Raw genomic sequence first — 22,608 nt, 5'->3', positions numbered from 1 at the left:
AAGTCAATTTTATACATTGCAGCACGATGATTATTTTAATAAACAGAATGATGAGGCTGCATATGAAAGGTGCCACTTAAAATTAACTTGGAAATTTCTCAATTTTATATATGTATATATATATAAACCACCTAACGGCACAAAATGATCCTTCAGAAATTATAATATGCTGATTTGCTCAAAAAATATTTTATCAGTATTCAATATTTCATAGTTATCTTTTTTGTGTGTGGAAACCATGATTCAATAAAATATCTGAAAAACATTGATTTGAAATATACATTTTTGTATCACAAGTTACAGTGATGCCTTCAGTGCAAATTTTGATCAATTTAATTAAAAACACCTTAAAGTTTAGTGTATATGATGGTGACGTTCATATGTGATGTGTAACAAAATTGACCCATATAAACAATCTTTACTGAAAATACTTTATTGATTTAACTTTTAGAATGCAATTTCTTTGAAATAATATATTATTTTTCCCCTCAGTAGCCTGTGACACCTCAGTATGGTGGTGTAATGAATAAAGTGCTTGTGATGAAAACTGCCCCACAACCATTATAGTCAGAATTCAGTGCAGTACAATCACCAGATCACACCTTGGAATCAACACGGCTTTGGAGAAACCACTGACTTTAGGCACAGAGAACTGCCTATCATCTCAGAGAGAAACTTTATGGCACTGCACTTCCAAATGGATACAAATAGAAATACAGGAAGTGCAATAACTCCTCTAAATAAGTCTGATTCTTCATAGGCGAACACTTAGGAAAAAAAAAAAAGGCTGTCCTGTAACAAAATGATAAATATTTATACATGCATGCTTATGTTACATTTCTGACACTACAGAAATATATATTTTTTTATATATATAAATGAAACCGGACAAGTTTTATGCAGCCAGCATATTTTCTGTTTAAATTGCTGCTTTACATCGAAAACATGAAATACCAGCTAGTAGGATAAACGGACAGGGCCCTGCACAGGAATATCCCGTACAGTTCTGACAAGAGCTAGCGCAAGACGACCGGCTATGCAATATTCATACAGCAGAAGAGTTGATGGAATGTGTCAAAGAATCCAATTGCAATAATAATCAAGAGAAGTAAACATTCTTCAGTATTTAAAAAACAAAACATGTTAAGGAACACAAAAACTGTTGTGAACGACAGACAGGTTTCACTTTCCTAACTGTCACAGAGAGTTTCAGTGCAGGCATTTCTGAATCCAAGCATCAAATGTATCAAAAAACAAATCAAGAATATACACGACACTATTTCTGGTGCAAATATTGGTCTTACAACTTCATATGCTGTTTTCTTATTTTTACACAAGCTAACTTAGTACAAATGTAAAGTAATGCAGCTGTATTGCAGTATTTTTGCCCATCAAAAGACTAAAGACCCGTTTCAGTCGCCAGGACTCCTGGAGCAAGTAGGGGAAGGGAAAAGATGGCCTACAACTGTTCACCGAACAGTAGCGCAACACACACAAGCACATTTTTTTTATTTGTTTGTCGATCTCAGTCCAAGTTCTTCTCAAAGGTTGCCATTATGTCACTCTGCATGGTCATATCAATGACTCCGGACATCTAAAAGAAATAACATAAAAATACATGATAAAACAATATTATTTTTTATTAGTTTTTTATAGTACTACATATTTTTAAATATTTAACAACAACAAAAGTAATATTTATTGTGGTTATTATTAATAAAACCATAAAGTATAATATTTATGAATGTTAAGAAACAATATAACATTTGTTATTCTAATTTTAATTATCTTAATATTAATTATAATTTAATAATAAACCTAATTAGTATATAATCTTTATATGGCAATAATAACAGTAATGTTTATTTTGGTTATTTATAAAACCATTAAATATAATATTTGTTATGAAGATTAATAAACAACATACTGTCACATTATTTGAAGCATTAGTCGACTAATCACGTTTATTAATAAACAATTTAAATCATTATGAGCTTTTAACTGCCTACATAGCCTAATAAGAAAAAACAAAGAAAAAGAAAAGTGACGTGGCATTCAGCCAAGTAGGGTGACCCATACTCATAATTCGTGCTCTGCATTTAACCCATCCAAAGTGCACACACACACAGCAGTGTACACACACCTGGAGCAGTGGGCAGCCATTTATGCTGCGGCCCCCGGGGAGCAGTTGGGGGTTCGATGTCTTGCTCAAGGGCACCTAAGTCGTGGTATTACCGGCCCGAGATTCAAAACCACAACCCTAGGGTTAAGAGTCAAACTCTCTAACCACTAGGCCACGACTTCCCCAATAAGCGCTCAAGCACACATGAAAGCTTGCCCCAGCGCATCGCAGAAGCTATGATTATGAATGTGTCAGGGAGAAACAGTAAGGAGACTGCATTAACATTTTAATAAGTTGATAAACTAGTGCTTTCTTTGTATTTAGTTTAAAAGATGAAGTCTGCAACACTCAATCATCATTGCCGCAGTGACGTGCCTGTAGGCATGTTTCAAACGGATGACAATCTGAAAAAAATATTAAATTGTTTCATTTAAAAGTAGACATTTCACTCTCTATAGTTAAAGGTTTAATGTCTGTAAAGCAAAGATATACATGGGAGTTTTCATGCTTAAGTCCATAGAGACTGAGACGGCAGAAAGCACATCCTGCTTGCTTTCATTATTTTACAAAAGCACAATATTTTGTTGTTATTGTGAGTGCACACAAATAAACAGTTATTTTTCATTAACTCATGTTTGAGATTCACCTATGGGGAGGGCATCTGTACCTGACCTCTACAGAAGCATCCAATTTCACCAAGTCTGGCTTGACAGACAGGAGCGTATGCCCAATGGCAGGTAATGGCCGTCCCTTAACCGAGCACATATAGCACATATATTGGCTACTATCGTGGACAACCTGCCGTGAGCCTGCCCGGCAATGTGCGTCACCCTCATCACCGCTGGGGATCCACTTCCCTTTGTGTTGTTTGCATGGGGCTTCAACAACCTCAGAATGTCGTCCCAAAAAAAATAAAAAAATAAAAAAAAAAAACGCTCCTGCGTCGGAGGCTCAAGGTGGCCGACACACAGGGATTGACAAGTTAGATTTGTTTAACTCAGGGTTGTCTGATGCAGATGTGATTAAGATGACACCAATTTGCTTCCGGGGCCTACCGCGGAGCAGCCTCACTTAGCCGTGCCGATCAATGCAATTTCATTTTGAGGATATTTTGTGGATGATGAAGGCAGTCTCAACAGCTGGAAGGACGAGGAGGCCATCCCATCATCCATAGTCCTTCAGGCTTACGATCCTGCGGCTCTCCCCCAATCAGTCCAAGTTTTGTGCGAGTAGCTGCTCACCTCAATATCAAATGGCCAGTACTTCAAATGCATCAGACCAGGACAATGACTTTTACTACGGGACACTTCTCTGAACTTTTCCCGGCCCTAAACAGCTGTTTCTTCCGGTCTTTTCTGCATGTGATAAACACATGTAGCATCACAGCCTGTTCTTTCAGGTAAAATTGATTGTTTTCCCATGTTCATTCATCAGGCCTCTTATTAAGCCCCGGCTTTGGCAGTAAGAGGCCTCAGCGACTCCTCCCTTCCATCCTCTTACCAGCGAACTGCTGGTTGAAATGAGAGAAAAGAAAGGGTGGCCATCAGCCACGTTCTCTGGGAGGAGTTACTGATAGTGAATCACCTATTTCTCCATAACAGCGGCCGGCTTGCACGGCCACAGGTGCACAGGCGGCAGCCCTCCAGACACCAGTTCTGCCGCTCATATTTAGGTTATCTGTCGGCGCAGTAAGGGGTGTTGGTATGGGCTTCACCTGTCGGCGCAGTAAGGGGTGTTGGTATGGGCTTCACAGTTCCTGGTGTAATTCCTAAGTTCTACACAGTTCCTAAGTGAATTTCCCCAGTTTCAAAGGAGAATACAGTGAGGAAAAAGTGCAGAACCAGTGTCACCACACAGCTTCCTTCACACTACTCTCACAAATTCAATAAAAGCTTCGGCCTCAGTGTTACCCAACATACAAAAAAGATAAAAATCAAACAAATCATATAAATTCAATGATAAGAAAGAACACATCTTTACAGCCCCATATGTCACTCCTTTGTAATCTACGAGATAGCACCGTTGTACCACAAATGCGCAAACCGGGCGAACTAGCCAGTTCTCCTGTTTGTCTGCTGGTGAATCACGTACATAAAGGGGTTCAGACCTCAGGTTGCAACTACGTTTCAACAGAACTCTTTCTTCTCATATGGAAGAGAGCTCTGCTCCCATTCTGAAAGACAAAATCCCCTTCCTCCTACAAAAAGGGGTTGGTTCAAGGGTTTTCCCGGCACTTTAGCAGGCTCTCATTATTTTCTAGTCCCAAAGAATGACGGTTCTTTCCATCCTATTCTGGATCGCAGTGTTGAACAAACATTTTAGGAAACACAATTTCAGAATATTAACACATGGCTCTTTCTTACGTTCAGTAAACCATTGGTTCACATCAATCAATCTAAAAATATTTTAGCCTAGGATGATCTGTCTGTGTGCGTGAGCAGACTTGGCAACACTGAGAATAGTAGGTCTCAAGATCCTGACATATGTAGACGATTGGCTGATTAAAGCCAATTCAAAAGAGAAAGTGATTCAAAACACGTTCTGTGTGCTCGCTCACATCACAGCATTCAGCTTCAGAAGGAGCAAGCATTAAGATTTCTCTCAGACTACAGGGTCTTATGGCTTCGGCTGTCCATGTCCTTCCTCTGGAGAAGGAGGATGTTCATGAAGTGGTTTTAGCTCTTCATTTCAGACCATTATGTGATCTCTGCCACTCAGTCACAGTGCACAGCACTCATGCACAGCAGCGCTGCATCACTGGAGGAATTCAGAGCTTTACACTCATGGGACCTCCTGGGGCTATCATGTTGCGGAAAGGGGAAACCAAAGATGGGTCCCTACTGCCAGGTGGGATGCACCCCTTCATGCCCTGTACTCTAGCTCACAGGTTGTTAGTATCAAGCAGGCGGCACTTTCTGTCATTACGGGCAAACCATGTCTCGGGCACTCTAAACAGTGGCGCACTTCTGTTGTGGTGGGGGAACCCGCTCAGATAGAGGAACTGCCATGAAAGAAAATTGGTCAGGCAGCCGTTGATTTCTTAGCCTCATGCCAAAACGGCCACTGTTCAACGTTCTTCTCGCTACGGGACGAGGACGCCCCCACTTGCCGTGGATGAACTGGCCCACCAATGGCCCGCTGTGCTGCCCTATGGCTAATCCCTTTTCTGTATGCCTAGTCATGGCCCCTCCCATCACTCATTGACCTCCTGTCCGAAAGCAAACAGGGAAATCCCCCCCCCCGGTCACCAGGACTGGGTGGCTCTGGTTCTGGCCTTGGCTTCCGCAAAATATGTCAGTGATTTGCATGTGCTCTCCGTTCATCCCTTGTTAACTAATTTTCTTGCAGTGGAGATGGGTTTTTCCCAGGCCTAACCCTGCCTTAACGCCAGAATGCATTGACTCGTGGAAGCCATCCCTTTGGCATATGAATCAAATGAAATGTGGGCATGTTGGCCTCAGAGCGCAATTAACTAGGGCCATAGTGGCCTTGTGGGCTCTGTTTAAAGGGTTCCTTGCAGGACATTTGTGCCGCTCCAAGCTGGGCTTCTCCACACACATTTGTCAAATACTTCTGGCTTGATGTTACCCACATCCCAGTAGTTTACTCCGTTTTGGGTGTGGACTCTTTGTAGCCTTGTGCCCTAAGACTCTTAACACCTTTTTGAACCTGGGTTATTTATCTCATTAAGCACGTCATCTGTACCCTCTCCTGACACATTATTATATTATATACATGTATGTATATGTCAATAAATACATATGTCTATTTCTATAATATATGCCTTATCATTATGTTTTATGTAACAATTAGTCGACTATTAGGGAGTAGCCCTAATAATTACATAGTAAAAATAAGTAACAATGAGTTTATCCAATGGCATTGGGAGAGTTTATACAATGCATTTAAATAAAAATTCTGTAAATTACTCCTCATCATTCCAAACCCGTAACATCTTCATTCATCTCTGGAACACAGATATGAGATTAGATATTGATCCTGCTAAGACAGCAATGTAACTACAAAGTTCAAGGCCCAGAAAGGACATTGATAAAATAGTCCATGTGACATCAGTGGTTCAACTTTAAATGTTACGAAGCTATGAGAATACTTTTTGTGCATAAAGAAAAAAAATTATGACTTTATTCAACAATTTCTTCGTTCACAAGAGTCCCATGGCAAAAGTCATTATTTTTGTTTTCTTTGCACACAAAAAGTATTCTCGTAGCTTCATTAAATAATGGTTGAACCACTGATGTCGCATGGATTATTTTAACATTGTCCTTACAACTTTTCTGGGTCTTGAATATGGTAGTTTACGATGCGGTCTATGCAGGGTCAGAATGTTTCGGATTTTATCAAATCTTATTTGTATTTGGAAGATGAATGTATATCTTACAGGTTTGGAATGACATGAGGGTGAATAATGACAGAATTTTCATTTTTGGGTGAACTATCCCTTTAAATCTCAACATTTTAAAGTTACTTTCTAAAGTACTTTGTGTGCAAAGTACTTACAGCCTCTCTCCTGCGGCGCTCCTGCTCTCTCTTGCGGGCCATCTCTCGTTCTCGGTCTACAGCGCTCTGTGGAAGAGAGGAGGGCTCAGGGGCTTTGGGGGTATCCAAGATGGCTGCCATCAGAGGCAGCTCTGCTGACTCCACTTCTGGCTTTGAAGGCGGGCAGTCCAGCTTGGTTTTTTGAAGCTGCTGCATCAGACTAGAAATCATTAAAAGGCCACACTGTTAGCTAGATCAGCGAGAACAGTCGTATAATAATCAAATGCTGGCCATGGGGAAATGACAGCAAATTAATAATAGAAACATAGAATACATTTGTCAAATTCGCTAGGTTTTGAAACAGAGCCATGGGAAGCTGTGGTCAGCTGGAATCATGTCTCCAGCCATGCAGAGATTGAAACTTCTCCAAAATGAAACTTACATAACACCGCTTTATACACTGTTGCCTGAAAAATAAGATTCTGTTTATACCCGCTTTTGTCTGTGCTGCTGTTTTCTCGACCTGCTTCCATCTGCAGTTTACGAGCTCGCTCTCGTTCCTCTTTCTCCATGGCAACTTTACGAAACTGCTGGAAACTTTCCTTAGATGATTTGATTGGGCAAGGATTTTGAGTAGCCATCTTCCCCAAGCTTGTCCAGGAGTCAGCATGCTTTAGGACAATATCCTTAAACACACGAGAGCAGCTCCAGGTTATCAGTGACAACACCATTGAGTTCATTTTTCATTTGCTATTCATATAAAGCATTTGTACCTTTTTAGGCAGGTTTGATTTAGCATCTTGAATGGGCTTGCATAGTTCACTGCCATCATACTTAGCTCCTAGAAAAAGTAAAGAACCCATTTCAAGAAACCATTGAGAAAAAAGGAGAGGACTCTGGAGGAAAACAGCAGGAGAAATGCTGACCATGCATTTTGTGCAGCTGAATGGAGGACTCTTCCAGTGTCTCTGGGCAGCTCTGCTCATCCCTCATGTTGGTTAATGGACTCTCATGCAGAGGTGACAACAATTTACATTGCTGCAGAGAGAAAGCAAGTACAAAAAGTGTGTCACCAACAACAACCAGGCCAAACACCATCCATCTGGATCCAAACCCTGAACTTCTTTCTTCTTAAACAAATTTAATATTATTTTTTAAAGAAGTTTAACAAACAAGAACTTAACATTGAGTTTAGACACAATATTGTCTTTTTTCTGTTTCTTCAGTGAAAACAGTTTCACAAAAGAACATTTGTGCATCTCAGAGCAACACTGCAGTGTATAGAACGTTTGAAGGAATCATTTGATTAAATAATGCATCCATAAAGACAGGCACTTGATTTGTTTCTAAATGAATCAGCTTTTTTATTTTGTCTAAGCTGACAAATTTCATCAGGGTTTTTTTTTTTTTTTTAAACAACAAAACCACGTTTCAAGGGGGTTCACCTGGTAAAATTCACAATTAGGGGCTAAATATTACGTTCAGGAATGCAAACTCCTCATAGGTGAAAAAGGTGACAAAGACGCGCAGGAAGTCACAAAGTTTAACATATCATGTTATTTTAAAAAAATAAGCACCATATTTTTCGGACTATAAGTCGCACCTGAGTATAAGTCGCAGCAGTCCAAAAATAAGTCATGATGAGGAAAAAAAACACATAAGTCGCACTGGAGTATAAATTCGCATTTATTTAGAACCAAGAACCAAGAGAAAACATTACAGTCTCCAGCCGCGAGTGGGCGCTCTATGCTGCTCAGTGGTTGACTACAGGAGCATAGAGCAGCATAGAGCGCCCACTCGCGGCTGGAGACGGTAATGTTTTCTCTTGGTTCATGTCAAATTAATTTTGATAAATAGGTCGCACCTGACTACAAGTCGCAGGACCAGCCAAACTATATAAAAAAAAGTGTGACTTATAGTCTGGAAAATACGGTTAACAAATAAGCCCAGACACCAACAGCATGGTTAATTATTTAAATAACAGTACTTAACCATTTAAATACTTAAATTAAGTAAATGTTTATTGTATTATAATTAAATAATGAATTAAATATCTAGACATTTTTAAGATTTAATTAAAAAACAATTTTTTTCAAACATTGGAAGGACTCATCCAAAAGTGTGCTCTAAGTTTATCTTTAACTGTAGAAGCTGCTAAACATATTTAGTCAACACAGACTTGTTGCAGATATAGTTTTGTTACTGAGCCTGTAATAACTCTGCATCACTTAACGCACAGGTCTGTTTTGACATCGGCTTGTCAGACAGTTCGTTCCATCCATTCACTGGTATAGTGGATGTGGTGCGATAACCTCCCCATGCTGTGTAGCGGCGTATCATGTGTCAGCTATTGCCAGAGGATAATAAAAGATTAGGTTAAGCTTAATAAAAGAGGTATTGTATAAAATGTATTTATTAAAGGCATATAATTAAAATGATTAACACTGCTGGCATTCTGTGTTGACCTTGTAAAGTGTCACAGACATGTATCGGTTGTCGTCCACTACACACTACACAAGATGAAAAGACTGTATCTTTTGTCCCGACTACCATTGTTGTTTGCTCAAATTTTAATTGTGTTGTGTATTCCAGCCTTAAATTATGTTGTGTAAAGGTGTTTGCAACAAACTATTCTGAAAAATCTATTTTAACTGACAACTTAATCTAATATATTGAACTAAGACAAGTTAAGCATAAATATCATTTACCTCAAACTGAGAGCTGGAGGTAGACTGGCATCCTATGACAGAAATGGCTGCAGGTGAGGTCAGTGGTGACAGAAGAGGAAGTACACCTGCAAGATTGAGGGGAGGAAGAGAAAGCAAGAGATGGAGTTTACTTTAAATTGGTATCCTGTTTTACACGTGCCCCACTATAAGTGAGAGACAGAATGGCATGCAACTAACTCAAAACAAACCACCAGTTATGATGAACATACAATGTCAACCCACAATGGAAGGGAAAAGTTGCAGATGAGCAATGTTAACAGAGCAAGGGGAGCGAGCGAGGGACGGAGATCGGCGAGTGGCGGCGGCGGTAAAACATCAAGCAACCTCTTACCTTCTTGCTCAGATTTAAGTGGAGGCTTCTCTGCAGCAGCAGGTGACGGGGGGTCAACCTGAGAGACCTGGGGGTCGAGTGAAGGACTATGGGGGAACGACGAGTCTGAAAGGAGTGTGGTTGGTGCGTGTTGGGAAATCGACAACTGGGAAGATTTGAGTGGGGTGGTTGGGTTGTCTTTATAGGGGGAGGTGGCAGAAATGTTACATAAAGGGTTGATGGCCTGGTCTGGAGGTAGGCTGATGGGTAAAGGGGCAGTCCAGGTTTTATGAGGTAGTGGGGCAGCTTTGCCACTAGGTCTGGATGGCTGAGGAGGCAGCCGGCTGTGTAATGCTGTTGCAGGAGGAGGGTAGAGGGATGGACAGAAAAGTGTTCAGGTGATAAATCTGTTCTCCATATGAGTAATAAAGAAATCATTTTCAGTTTTGGAGGTCAATTCATATATGTTTTGTACATCATGATGTGGCCACAGAAAACAAATCAACGTGAACAGAAGTATGATCAATGGCACCGAGCCTAACCTGGGAATGCCATGATGGTGTCCTCGGCAGGATGCTTTACTTGTTGTGACACAAACAGGTCTTTGGAGTCTGCCTCTGAGGCTAGATATGCTGGACGAGACTGGCACGTCATGACTGAGGCAGAAGAAGAGTCCTTTACCTCAGCAACGGCCTGCCGTGATGCCTGTTTGGGGAGGGGGAAAGGGGGCAATATTTCACTCAGGACAAATTGGGCACTTTATTAAGTGAAATGCTCCATGTGCCAAATATTAAAATAGTGGGAGTAGGCCAGGTAATAATATTGGTTGTCTCTTATTGGCTTTTTACCTTGTTTTTAATTTTGTGGGCATGGCCAGGGGTTTTGCTTTGCTTCCTCTTAGCTTTCTGTTCTGTAAGACACGCACAATGCACACTGAGGTCATTTCACTTCAGTCATAACTGCGGTAAAGGCCAACCCCATCCCAGGGGCATTCCTGCTGATTTACTCAGTTTATAATTGCATGCACAGTTATGAAATAAAGTACTATAAAGGGTCACAATCACTGTAAATAATTACAAATAAATCATAAAATAGTTTCATTGCAAGTGGTAATTTTTTTTTTTCCAAAGTAGTGTGCACAACTTGTGAAAGTGTTTTGTGATGAGATTAAACATTGTGAACAAAAAAAGTGAGATGACAAAGAAAGGCGAAAGAAAACACAACACTTATCTTAACATACAACAGTTGTCTAGGAAAATGTGTTTTATTTAAATCTCTGGGTGTTTAACACCAAGCTCAATGGGTAAGCTTTAAACCTGTTTAGGTAACTAAAATTCACACATCTACAAAATATGCAACAGACTTACAACTACGTTGTTTTGGTCCTACCTTCCATGTTCCAACTATAGTTTACAATCCAAGAACCTCACATACAACATATCGATGTATGCTTTTACAATCTATTGAAAAATATCATTACATATACATCTATGCATAACCTCAAACAAGTACAAAAGGTGAAATTACAATGTAATGCAACAGGGGAACCACATAATAATGATTCAAAGCAGCAGTTTAAAACAGACCAGCTGTAACTCTTAACTGGGACAATAGCATGTGACATGTAAACTCAGGTTTGGTGAAGGGCCAAATTGGAACCTGGGGTTTCTTCGAAGCCCTTACCACTATTTTTAACTTGAAAGCACTGTGAGTGTTTAAAACAAAGAAAACCCCATACCGAGAGCCAGCTGGTCTTAAACTACAGCAACAACATAAGTGATTGTGATGAAACAAGAACAAAATATCAAACATTGGAAAACAACAAATAAATAATAGCACCCAACAAAAACTACAGAAAGAGTGCGAGAGAGAAAGAAAGAGAGACAACTTATTCTTTTACTAATTTAGAGCCAAAAGTGCACAATTTTCTTTATTTTACAAAAGTGATAAAACACAAGAAGTGAACAGAAAAAAATAAAACCAACACAATTTTTTTTTTAATTGGGTAAAAGATGAGAAAAGATGAGAAAAGTGAAACTTTATAATGCTGGGGACGTGTCCGGGTAAGCTTTACAATTTTTGGCTTGTTTTCTGCATCAGTGGCCAGATTGATAGCATGGGGAACGGACTGGCCTGAGAGACAGTGAGTGAATAAAGGGTTGGTGGGTAGGTGTGAAGCAGCTAACCTGAATCAGAGTCACAGCTATCAGAGGAGCTAGAGTCACTACTACTGCTGTCAGAGCTGGACGAGCTGCTGCTGTCACTCAGACGAGACGGACGGCTCATCTCTTTAAACTCCCCCTCAGCTTCAACTGCACACAGAAGGGGAAACCTATGGTTTATACTGCATTTATATGACTACACCAAAAAAGAATGAACAAATAAATACCTGTACTTACTTTTGGCCTTTTTATTATTTGATTCTCCATGTGTGTGTTGCAGCTCTTTCTCCTTTTCCTTGATTTTAGACTTCAGCAGCTTCTTTTCTAATAATGTAAAAAGATTAATCAATAAATATAAGATTTCTCCTTTTATAATAATAATATAATAATTCTCCTTTTAGGCACCAATTTTGTAAGCATTGTAGAGTATGTACCCTTTTTTTAAGGTAAAGCATACACAGAAAAAAACCTTAATGAACACTTTCACAGTGAAGCAAAAATAATGTTCTGCTATACTGTGGGTGTAACATTTTTTCCAGATAATGATGACGTGTCCCGACTTGGCATATATGGCTGTAGTATGAAAAACATATGCAAATATTTCTTATTTGCATGCCATTCAGTTGTATTACACGTGTTGTGAACAGCTTTTAGTACCAGCTTTCATATAATGAATCTCAGCATAAAAGCTCTTAATATTAACCAAACAGTACTTACTGTCAGTTTCCTTTGGTTTCTTTTGGAGGCAAGTGACAACATAGCACTCGAGAGCTCGAAGAGTTGAAGGTTTAAGAGTCTCAAAGTCGATCTCGATCTCCTCAGGGTCTGTGTCCCTAAGCAAGGGTTCTCGTGCCTTGATGATGTTCACTATTTTGCCAAGCTTGTCTCCAGGAAGCTTGTTAATGTCCAAACTCAGTTGCCGTTTCTCCTCGTAAGACATGGGTAATGTATTCATCTCTTCCTCGGAGTCATATGCTCTGCTCTCCTTCCGCCTGAGAACAAAGTTGACATAATTTTGATTTCTTTGAGAATTTGTCTTGACATAAAACATAAAATTCATTAGCTGCTGTAGGGAAATAATGAAAAGAATAACAAAGTCCAGTAAATGGTTAACATGTTTGTACTACAAACCAGTGTGTGTTTTAAAATAACCAGAAACACCAGCTAGCAATATCAGGTGGCAAAATGAGATGTGTTGTACAGTTAAAATAGCTGGAAGTGGATGAGAATGGAAGCCAGACACATTCAATAAAAAAAATGGCTGCGCCCACTCTTACAGGAAAAATAAGGTGGATACTTATGATAGAAATGGGCATGGTGTCCACACACAAGCACCACAGATCTTCTTACCCTGATGACTTGCTGTTAGACCTCTTCTCTATTTTTGCCGGTTTCTTCATTTCTTCACCTTTTCGCTTACTGAACTCTCGCTCTTTCTTCCTCTTCTTCTTGGACTTTTCCCTTTTCTTTGGTTTCAAGAGAGGTGTTTGGGTCAGTAACTGCAACTGCTCTCGTACTGCTTTCAGCTGGTGAGTAAAGACAGAAATGACATTATATAAGGATACACATAAAAATGCTGTCAATCTATAATTCGAGACTTAGCAAGCTATTTTTTTCCACTGCCTACTGTACAAATGGGCAGCATCCAAACCCTCACAGCAGGCTGATTTTGAATGCTCATACTGGCATAGAAGATTTGACTTAGCAACATGCTTATTAAGCACCACACCTATTAAGTTTACAGCACAACACTATTATAACAAAAAAAAAAAAAAATCACACTGTAACTGCAAAGACTTAAAGTACTCCTAAGTATGTAACTAAAAGAGTCACCTCTCGCTTTTTGGCAAAAAACATTCTGGCATTGTTTTCACTGCAAAGAATACATGCAATACTGCCATATATATTTTTGTGAAGGAGGCAGAGTCACCACACTGGGCCTGATTATGATTTCATGACAGTTTTGGAACAAAGGATGTATGTTTGAGGGGACTCAAACGTCTTACACAAGTCTTACCTGTTCCTCCAGGTTTGCAAGCCTCTGCGCTCTCTCCACTTCATCTTCTGTGTCCGAGGAGTTTTCTGATAGAGATGATGATTCACTGTCACTGCTCTCAGAACTGGACGGACTGTGTGCTCTCTCCTTCCTTCCTCTGTTCTGATTAGAGGATGGTGCTGAATTTCTCGGCTCGTCAGGAATCTTGGAGAAGCGAAACTCAAAAACATCCTGGGTAAAAAATACAAATATTTTGCATTTACCCATAGGAAAATAAGACAAACATTGGATTTTAAAAGATGATCAAACTACCTAAAGACACACCTGAAGCTTTCTTGCCATGGCCACTACCTCATGGGTGGGTGGATTGTATTTGTAGCAGTTTGAGAACATGAGCCGCACATCTGCAGCGAACTGAAATGCATCGGTGTACTCGCGAGCTTCTATTTTTTTCTACTCAAAAAAAATAATAATAAGCCCATTACATATAAAACAATAACAATGAGCAAAGAAGTAATATTAATACAACCATGGTACTCACTCTGATGGTACTCATATCCATAGGTTGGTGAATGATTTCATGATAATCAAGAAGGCCCAGTGCCTTTGCATCCACAGGCTTATAAAAGGGCCAGGCGTAAGCAGAATGCTTTTTGGCAAACATCTCTTTCAGGATGGCACTGCAGTATTTGAGTCTCTCTGAGAGTTTGGTCCTTCTGCCCACCTGATGCTGTGGTGGTGATTCAGGAAGGTCTTTACAGGGAGGTTTGATGGGTCGTCCGCTGCCTCGCCTGGAGAATAACTTAAGGACTTTTGGTTCTGTTACACAAGGGGACACCTCACAGCTGGTGATGGAAGAGGCAGAAGGGGTCGTAGTGTCTGCTTTTCTTTTCACACCATTTTTCAACTGAAAAAAAGGTACATGCAGATTACAGTTAACTAAAAAAAATGATATGCAATCTGTGTTTCCCCCCATACTCTACCTTTAGAAAATACTATTTCCATAATTCAGTACGAGACAACCTAACAACCCTTATCTTTGTCAAAGAGGCAAAACTACACTAATTCATCCTTGGCAAACACTAGGTCTCATTAACTAATAACTGCAGTCTTTAGCCTAAACCCTAACACATGCATATGCACATGCATTTATTCCTAACCATGTTATAATGTTAATGAATTTGGAGTATTCTAAATGAGCAACTGCATACCCAAAGTTAGTAATCTGCATAGAACATGTCTAAATATCTCTGTAAGGGCTTTCTGCAAAACCTTTCCTTTATTTTTGGTTCATTTATAATACTTTTAATTATGAAAGTTATTGATAAATAATCTGTTGTGACAACACCTGTGGACAGATTTCACACACAAATTTGGTAGTATGAACCAATTTCTTTGCCTTTTTTCCTAAAGAACATTACAGAGATTTGACAGGAAATGGGAGAGAAAGTGGGTGATAGGATTGGAACGGTCCATGAGATGGGACTCAAACTTAAAGGGATAGTTCACCCAAAAATGAAAATTATGTCATTAATGTCTTCCAAACCCGTAAGACCTCCGTTCATCTTCGGAACACAGTTTAAGATATTTTAGATTTAGTCCAAGAGCTTTCTTTCCCTCCATTGAAAATGTATGTACGGTATATTGTCCATGTCCAGAAAGGTAAGAAAAACATCAAAACATTCTAACTGACCCTCTGATGTCACATGGACTATGTGACAGCATTTCGATGCTTTGATGAAGCATCAAATATACATTTTGGTCCAAAAATAGCATAAACTACAACTTTATTCAGCATTGTCTTCTCTTCTGGGTCTGTTGTGAGCACGTTCACTGCAGCTTAGTGATATCCGGTTCCCGAAAGAATCAATTCGATGTAACCGGATCTTTTTGAACCAGTTCACCAAATCGAACTGAATCGTTTGAAAAGGTTCACGTCTCCAATAAGTATTAATCCACAAATGACTTAAGCCGTTAACATTTTTAATGTGGCTGACACTCCCTCGGAGTTCAAACAAAGCAATATCCCAGAGTAATTAATTCACTCAAACAGTACACTGATTGGACTGCTGTGATGAGAGAACTGAAGATGAACACCGAGCCGAGCCAGATAACAAACGAAAGATTGACTTGTTCTCAAGTCAAGATCTGGTTGCATCGGTTTTAAGATCACCAGTAGTGATGGGAAATTTGTTTTTTTCCGTGAACCAGTTCTTTCAGACAGTTCGATTCAATAAACTGGTTGAAAAAAATAGTTTACCGGTTCTTTTGTGCTCGACGTAAATGACGTCATTGGCGATGATTGCCCTTGATTCAAGCCTTCGGTTTACCCGCACTCATAACATTAGCACAGAATCGGTTCAGAATCAATCACCAAAAGAACCAGTTCGGTTCAGACGCGCTGTGTGTCAGTCTGCTTCACGCTGAATCACACATGCGCAGTATCAGCTCCTCGGTTCACGAATCAGACGCGTTCGACAGAAACGGTTCTTGACTCGTGAACAAGTCAGTCGTTCATTCGTTATCTGGCTCGGCATCTTGATCGTGATCTTTTCTCTTCACAGCAGTTCACTCATTGTACTGTTTGAGTAAAAGAATTCCCGGAGTATTTTAGATATTGCTTTGTTTTAACTCAGCCACATTAAAAAAGTTCAGCCACGTTATAAAACAGTTCGATTTGGTGAACTGCTTCAAGAAGATCCGGTTAAATCGAGTGATTTGTACGCGAACCGGATATCACTACACTGCAGTGAACGGGCTCACAACAGACCCGGAAGAGAAGACAATGCTGAATAAAGTAGTAGTTTTTGCTATTTTTGGACCAAAATGTATTCTCGACGCTTCAAAAAATTCTAACTGACACTCTGATGTAACATGGACTACTTTGAAGATATTTTTCTTACCTTTCTGGACATGGACAGAAACTATTCTGAAAATATTATGATTAAGGTGCTTACATGAGTTGCTTTTAAAATACTCATTATGGTCCCGTTGTTCCCCATGTTAAAGTTTGTCTTTGTTATGGTCGCATATACCATTTATGGGGGTTCATTTTTAATTGAGCAAAACCTTCAAGTGCAGTTATTGTCATGCTACGTGCAAACAGAAGACTCCAGATACAATTACACCAGCAACAGTCCTCCTCTACCCTTTCATTCTGCAAAATTTCCTTCATAACTCCATGACAAACTCGGAGGTACTGGATGAGAGTGTGAAGTGAGGACTGGTGGGAGAGAGTTGTTTTATTGGATTCTTTTGTTTGGTCACCAAACGTGTGTTTATTCTGTCGCAAAATTCAGCAAAAATTACTACACAACGTTAAGGTGTATAAAAAATAAAAATAAAAAGGATACTCCACATGCTAATTCGATTTGTGTTTACTTCGAGCATGACTTTAGCCAGATTAAAGCAATTCAAAATCGGTTTACACGGTAGATTCTTAATCAGAGTATTGTCTTAATCATGTTAATATCGGAGTATTGTTGTTCATATAAACGTACTGATTGTGAAATAAGACGTTCCTATCAAATCACTGTAATTCCCAGGCATACAATGAGTATTAACGCCCGAGTTCAGTTTGTACAAGAGGCTTATGATACAGCTGATACACGTTAAAAGTGCAAGTGGAGGTGGTTTGAGAGGAACTGACTTTGGCTGTGAGTTGTGCAGACAGGGGAGCAGAGGGAATTGTGTGAAGAGCGTCCGGAGGGATGACGGTCACTGTTTGTTGGAAAACAACTTCAGACACAGGAGACTGTGGCCTCTTTATCACTGCAAAAAAATGCAAATATTAACTTCATTTTCACTATACACTACCATACACAGCACAGAAACCTGATACATGTAATTTGTCATCAATTTATTTAATTTAAGTGGCCTGAATACCTGCTGTTGATTTCCTTCCTCCTTTCATAGGAGCTTTAGTTGTCAGAGCAGAGATCTCAATCTCATCTTGAGGCATATTTGCCACCTTCTCCAAAAAAAGCTTCTCAAGGGCTTGAGCCATCTGAACGATGTCATCTCCTGGCTGAAACCACAAACACATAAGAAGTTGGAAAACAACTTGCTTAGCAATTCTTAGCAACGTTACATAAAACAACAGCACAGTCCTCACCCGATTGTACACGTAACAGTTTGTGAACATGTTGTTGAAGTCTTCTATACACTCCATTGCCTTCCAGTAGTAATTGTTTTCAAGACGCTTTTTAATGGTGGTCATGTCCATAGGGTTCTTGATGATTGTATAATAATCCTAAATCAAGTGGAAATATTGAAATCACCAATAACCACCAAACACAAAGATTAACACTTAAAAACTGTGTAATCAGTAAAATATCTGACTTACTGGCAGATTGAGTCGGACTGCATCCACAGGCTGTCTGAATGGCCAGGAGAATTGATGTCTCCACAAGGACTTAATCACCACTTTTTCTAGATACTGCAACTGATTGGTGAGGCGCCCAGGTTTTTTGGGGTTCCTGAACTCAGGGGGAGGGGGATTCCCATTCATGGTGAAGATCTGTGGGGGTTTCACATCAGACATTGTCTGAGCCGTTCCAGGAAGTGGGGACCAGTATGGAAAGGACTTTTGCAACTAAACCTAGGCAGCTCACTGAGCATTACACTTCCACTGTAAACAGGGAGAGCAGTGTCAACATCCTCATGCCATTCTGCACTGCCATTTATTCTTTTTAGGCAACTTAGAAAAAGAAGCAGATTACAGCACACAGTCATTTTACGACAAGTGTAATAGCTTCTGAATAATACACACGCTGTATAAATCCCTTGTTAACGACACTGCACTCAGGACTACTGCAGGTTTCATGCAGTATGCAGTGCCCTCTATTGCCTAATAAATGAACACTACAACGCTCTTCAGCTGTACTCCCGACAGAAGGCGTCTTTATACATTTAAAATACAGTATATGAAATACCTAAATACCTTCATTAAAAAAAAAAAAAAAAAATCCTGTTTGAAAGGTAACTCGTCAGTTAAAAAGTCTGAATAGGCGGTCCTTTATTTTCTTCCAAAAACAAATTGATACCAAGTATACTGAAAACTTGTCCGGCACATTAAAAATAGACCATTGCTGTTTAGATGAAAACTAATATGACATTTTTTAACTAATCTAAAATGAACTTAAAATAAACAAAGAAAGCGTTATTAATTGGTTTCTACCAACCATTTTTTTTTTTAAATGTATCCCTAATTTATGTATAGCACTTACCAATTTAAACTGCTGTTTCTAGATGCAAGTTACTCATTGGATCAAACCCTACTTTTTTCAATATTTGGACCGTGAAAACTTTACATTGCCTCGAAGCTCTCAAGCTTTATTTAACTCAGCTACAGAGGTTATCCTTCATCACACTTACCCCAAACTAAGAGGTCATCGTCCTGCTCAGTAAAATAGTATGTTTCTCATACACAAAAACATTTACAAATAATATTGATCATTATGTGTACTTTATTTAAATAAATGTAAAAGAAATCAGTATACAAGCCTATGAACTTACAAAATTTATTTACACAAGAAAAACAATTCGAAAAAAAAAAAGTTTTTATTTTTTGTAAGCTATATAAAAACACTTAGTTTCACACTGGTTTGCTTATGATTGGGAAGGGGGTTTTGTTTTTGGAGGGGAGAAGGGAATGCGGTCCATCATCGATAAAGTCCACTTCAAAGATGAAGATTCGTGTTTATTTTTATACCTACAGGTTTAACAAGTTCACAATTTGAATACACACACTTAGCGACGTTGTGACCATCTATTCTCGTTTGTTGTGGACAAACACGTGCCAATTTGTCAAATTAACGTTACAGACTGCACGTGGGAGAATGACATTAATATAACTTTACTCAGAACAAAAAGAAGATTTTGTAGGTCAACATAACAGATGAGCAACTAATATAGTTATTGAAAAAGAAAAAGGTCCATATAATTAAAGTCCAACATATACCATACGTTGCGTTTATGTGCAAGATATACTTGATCCTTTACACAATCCAGGACCATGCGTTATATAAACCCAACGACCTCTTATGGATGACGCAACACTCCTAACTTCCGGCTCAATTTTACTGCCACAGAAGTGACACCGCTGCTTAAATAATCAGTTTTTGTGACAAACGTTAACTTACACAAACATGAAACATACTACAGATAAGTAGAGGCTGGTTTACATGAATCCCATGAATAATCGTGTTAGCAAGCCTCGAGCCACAAAATGGCGCCTGGCTAGCTTTAGCACATTTTGTCACACATTACCCCGCCCCGTCAGATGCTGACATTGAGCTCAGCTAACAGTCCCTCCCCTAACCATTCCGCCAGCTAAATGAAGCTAGCTTAACCTGGATCCAAAATTTTACCTTTCCGTCTCGGGAACAACAAAGAAAGTTTAAACTGCCGAACTGAGACAGACGATGCAGTGCAGGATGAGCTCTGCTGGGAAACTTCACCAACCGAAGGATCTCGTTGATGCTTTGCGCCCGAAAAACCCTCTTTGAAAACGACTTAAATATTTTTGAGTTTAGTTTTCAACGCCAACAGAACAAATTAACATCATATACATGAATACGCTTGAAATAACACTGTTTCTTTGAAAGGTTAGTCATCAATGGCGGACGTCTCTCACGGCAACCGCCTTGTATTTATACCCTCCTGCTGAAAGCGCCCGATCCCATTGGACAAGACCCCTCACGTGCTCCCTTCTTCCCCCTCGCTGTTTAAATAACGAGAAAATATTTCTCTGAAACATCGCATCGAAACCTCCTTTATTTTATACAATAAACAACCCCAAAACGCGGTTTTACAAGTAACATGTTTATGTTTACGACCGCTAACGAACTCCTATAAGAAACAGACACGTACGTCAGAGTATTTTTTTAAAAGTGCGACACAGCTGGTCTACATCACATGACCGTTCTAGAACATTCTGTCGATCGCTATAGCTCGATTCCTCTCTGCAGTGTCTGTTAAATGATTACATTGTGGCTCTTTTCCGTGGCTTTAGTTGTCAGCTTCTGGCGAGTGTTGGACATCGGTCATCCCTGCAGCTTGAAAAATCTCACAAAGAAAGAGCACTATGATATGATAAGAGCACCAAGCAGTGCTGAAGGGAGGCGAACGCAAACTAATGCGCACGCGCGCTTTCTTGACACTGATTGGCTTCATATTTGACGCCGTTCAATCTTCTGTGCAAACTTTCATTAAATCTCTTCAAGCAAGCTTCATCATCAGTGTTAAACACAACCCGAGATGAATACAGAGAAAGTGGGAGAAAAAAATAACAATATAAATAAACATGTTTTTATATATATATATATATATATATATATATATATATATATATATATATATATATATATATATATATATATATATATATATATATATAAATAAATAAAAGAATATCGCATTGTACTTTCTATGACTGAAAATCCGCGTTTGGTTATTATATATATATATATATATATATACACACACACACACACACACACACACACACACACACACATATATATATATATATATATATATATATATATATATATATATATATATATATATATATATATATATATATATATATATATATATATAATAAAACTATATAAAATATAAGTTTTCTCCAAAATGAATATGTTGTTATCATTTACCCACGTTGCTGCAATCATGTATGTTTCCCTTTTGTCTTCTGTGAAACACAAAAGGGGATTTAAGGAAGTATGACAGCCTCAGTCACAATTCACTTTCATTAATGTTTTATCCGTACAACGAAAGGAAAGGTCACTCTAACTAACAATTCCTCTTATAGTCTAGGAAAGAAATACAATTAACGCAGATTTCGAACAACATAAAGGTGATGACAATTTTCATTTTGGTCCATCTGTCTCTTTATTCCGTTTCACTTATTCAGCAATAACATTTGAAACCAACTTTCCACAAGAGGGCACCATAAGCTCTATTTTGACTGGAAAATGTCTTTACTATTATGTTTTCTACCTTATAGTGCTGCTATACAAAACTTACAAAATAACCACATGTATTTTTAAAAGGCTTACACTGCCCAAATGCACATTTACTAAAAGGAATGGATTAGCAGTGTCCTCTGCTTAACTTTGCTTTTATAAATATTTAGAGAGAGCTATATGACATAACTTATGTCATACATGTTGATTCATGATGTCATGTTTGTTTTTTTATTCTCATTTTTGTCTTCAAGGCAACTAAGATAAACATCCCCTGTATTTGCTCAGACATCAGATGAAAGGCTTCATCATGCCATGTGGCTCCAAGGTGAAGAGTTCAGAACCCGACATTCCACAGGGTCCCTTCTCATTATGAGAAAGTGCTAATCAGGAAAATATTTCCACAATTATGGATAGAGAGAGATATGGCCATGATGGGAGAAGAGATAGATGTATTCATGCAGCTGTTATCTATGTAGATGATATGGTAAGTCATTTCATTATTAAATGCAGTATCATCAGAGCATATCACCAAGCACTACTAAGCACTACATGTATTGCAATAAAACAAAACAAAAACAAAACCACATCTTGTTAACATTTTACAATAAGGTTACATTCGTTAATGTTAATGAATGCAGTAACTACCAATAACAATGAGCAACATTTTTTGCACTATTTAATTAATAAAAAATATTAATGAATGTAATAATAATAATAATAAAACATCTGGGTTTTTTTTGCATTAGGGCCATTTAATAATTTTAATAGATACAATATTTTTATTTAAATAATGTATTACTAAATGTTGAAATGAAC

The 22,608-nt window shown here is 38.7% G+C and overlaps 1 protein-coding gene across 5 annotated transcripts; it reads right to left on the bottom strand.

Moving 5' to 3' along the window:
• Positions 1 to 417: 417 nt before the first annotated feature.
• LOC127959578 (bromodomain testis-specific protein) lies at positions 418 to 20,970 on the bottom strand. 5 transcript variants are annotated; one of them, XM_052558829.1, is made up of 21 exons: positions 20,806 to 20,970; positions 18,162 to 18,446; positions 17,931 to 18,068; positions 17,702 to 17,843; positions 17,466 to 17,587; positions 14,358 to 14,723; positions 14,141 to 14,269; positions 13,838 to 14,047; positions 13,171 to 13,346; positions 12,538 to 12,812; positions 12,058 to 12,144; positions 11,845 to 11,970; positions 10,507 to 10,568; positions 10,201 to 10,363; positions 9,680 to 10,012; positions 9,328 to 9,413; positions 7,546 to 7,657; positions 7,393 to 7,460; positions 7,112 to 7,305; positions 6,641 to 6,839; positions 418 to 1,594 (listed from the first exon to the last, which is right to left on the bottom strand). In XM_052558829.1, exons 2-21 carry the CDS (start codon positions 18,357 to 18,359, stop codon positions 1,526 to 1,528), a joined length of 3,255 nt encoding a protein of 1,084 aa, XP_052414789.1. In that variant the 5' UTR covers positions 18,360 to 18,446; positions 20,806 to 20,970; the 3' UTR covers positions 418 to 1,525. The 5 variants fall into 5 exon arrangements, with proteins under 5 accessions (XP_052414789.1, XP_052414790.1, XP_052414788.1 ...); XM_052558830.1 differs by having other exon boundaries at positions 18,162 to 18,335; positions 20,188 to 20,942; XM_052558828.1 differs by having other exon boundaries at positions 20,188 to 20,941.
• Between the last annotated feature and the right edge of the window lie 1,638 nt (positions 20,971 to 22,608).

Source organism: Carassius gibelio, chromosome B6 (genome assembly GCF_023724105.1).
Source record: "Carassius gibelio isolate Cgi1373 ecotype wild population from Czech Republic chromosome B6, carGib1.2-hapl.c, whole genome shotgun sequence".
Taxonomy (NCBI): domain Eukaryota; kingdom Metazoa; phylum Chordata; class Actinopteri; order Cypriniformes; family Cyprinidae; genus Carassius; species Carassius gibelio.
This window is presented reverse-complemented; position numbering and strand designations above follow the sequence as displayed.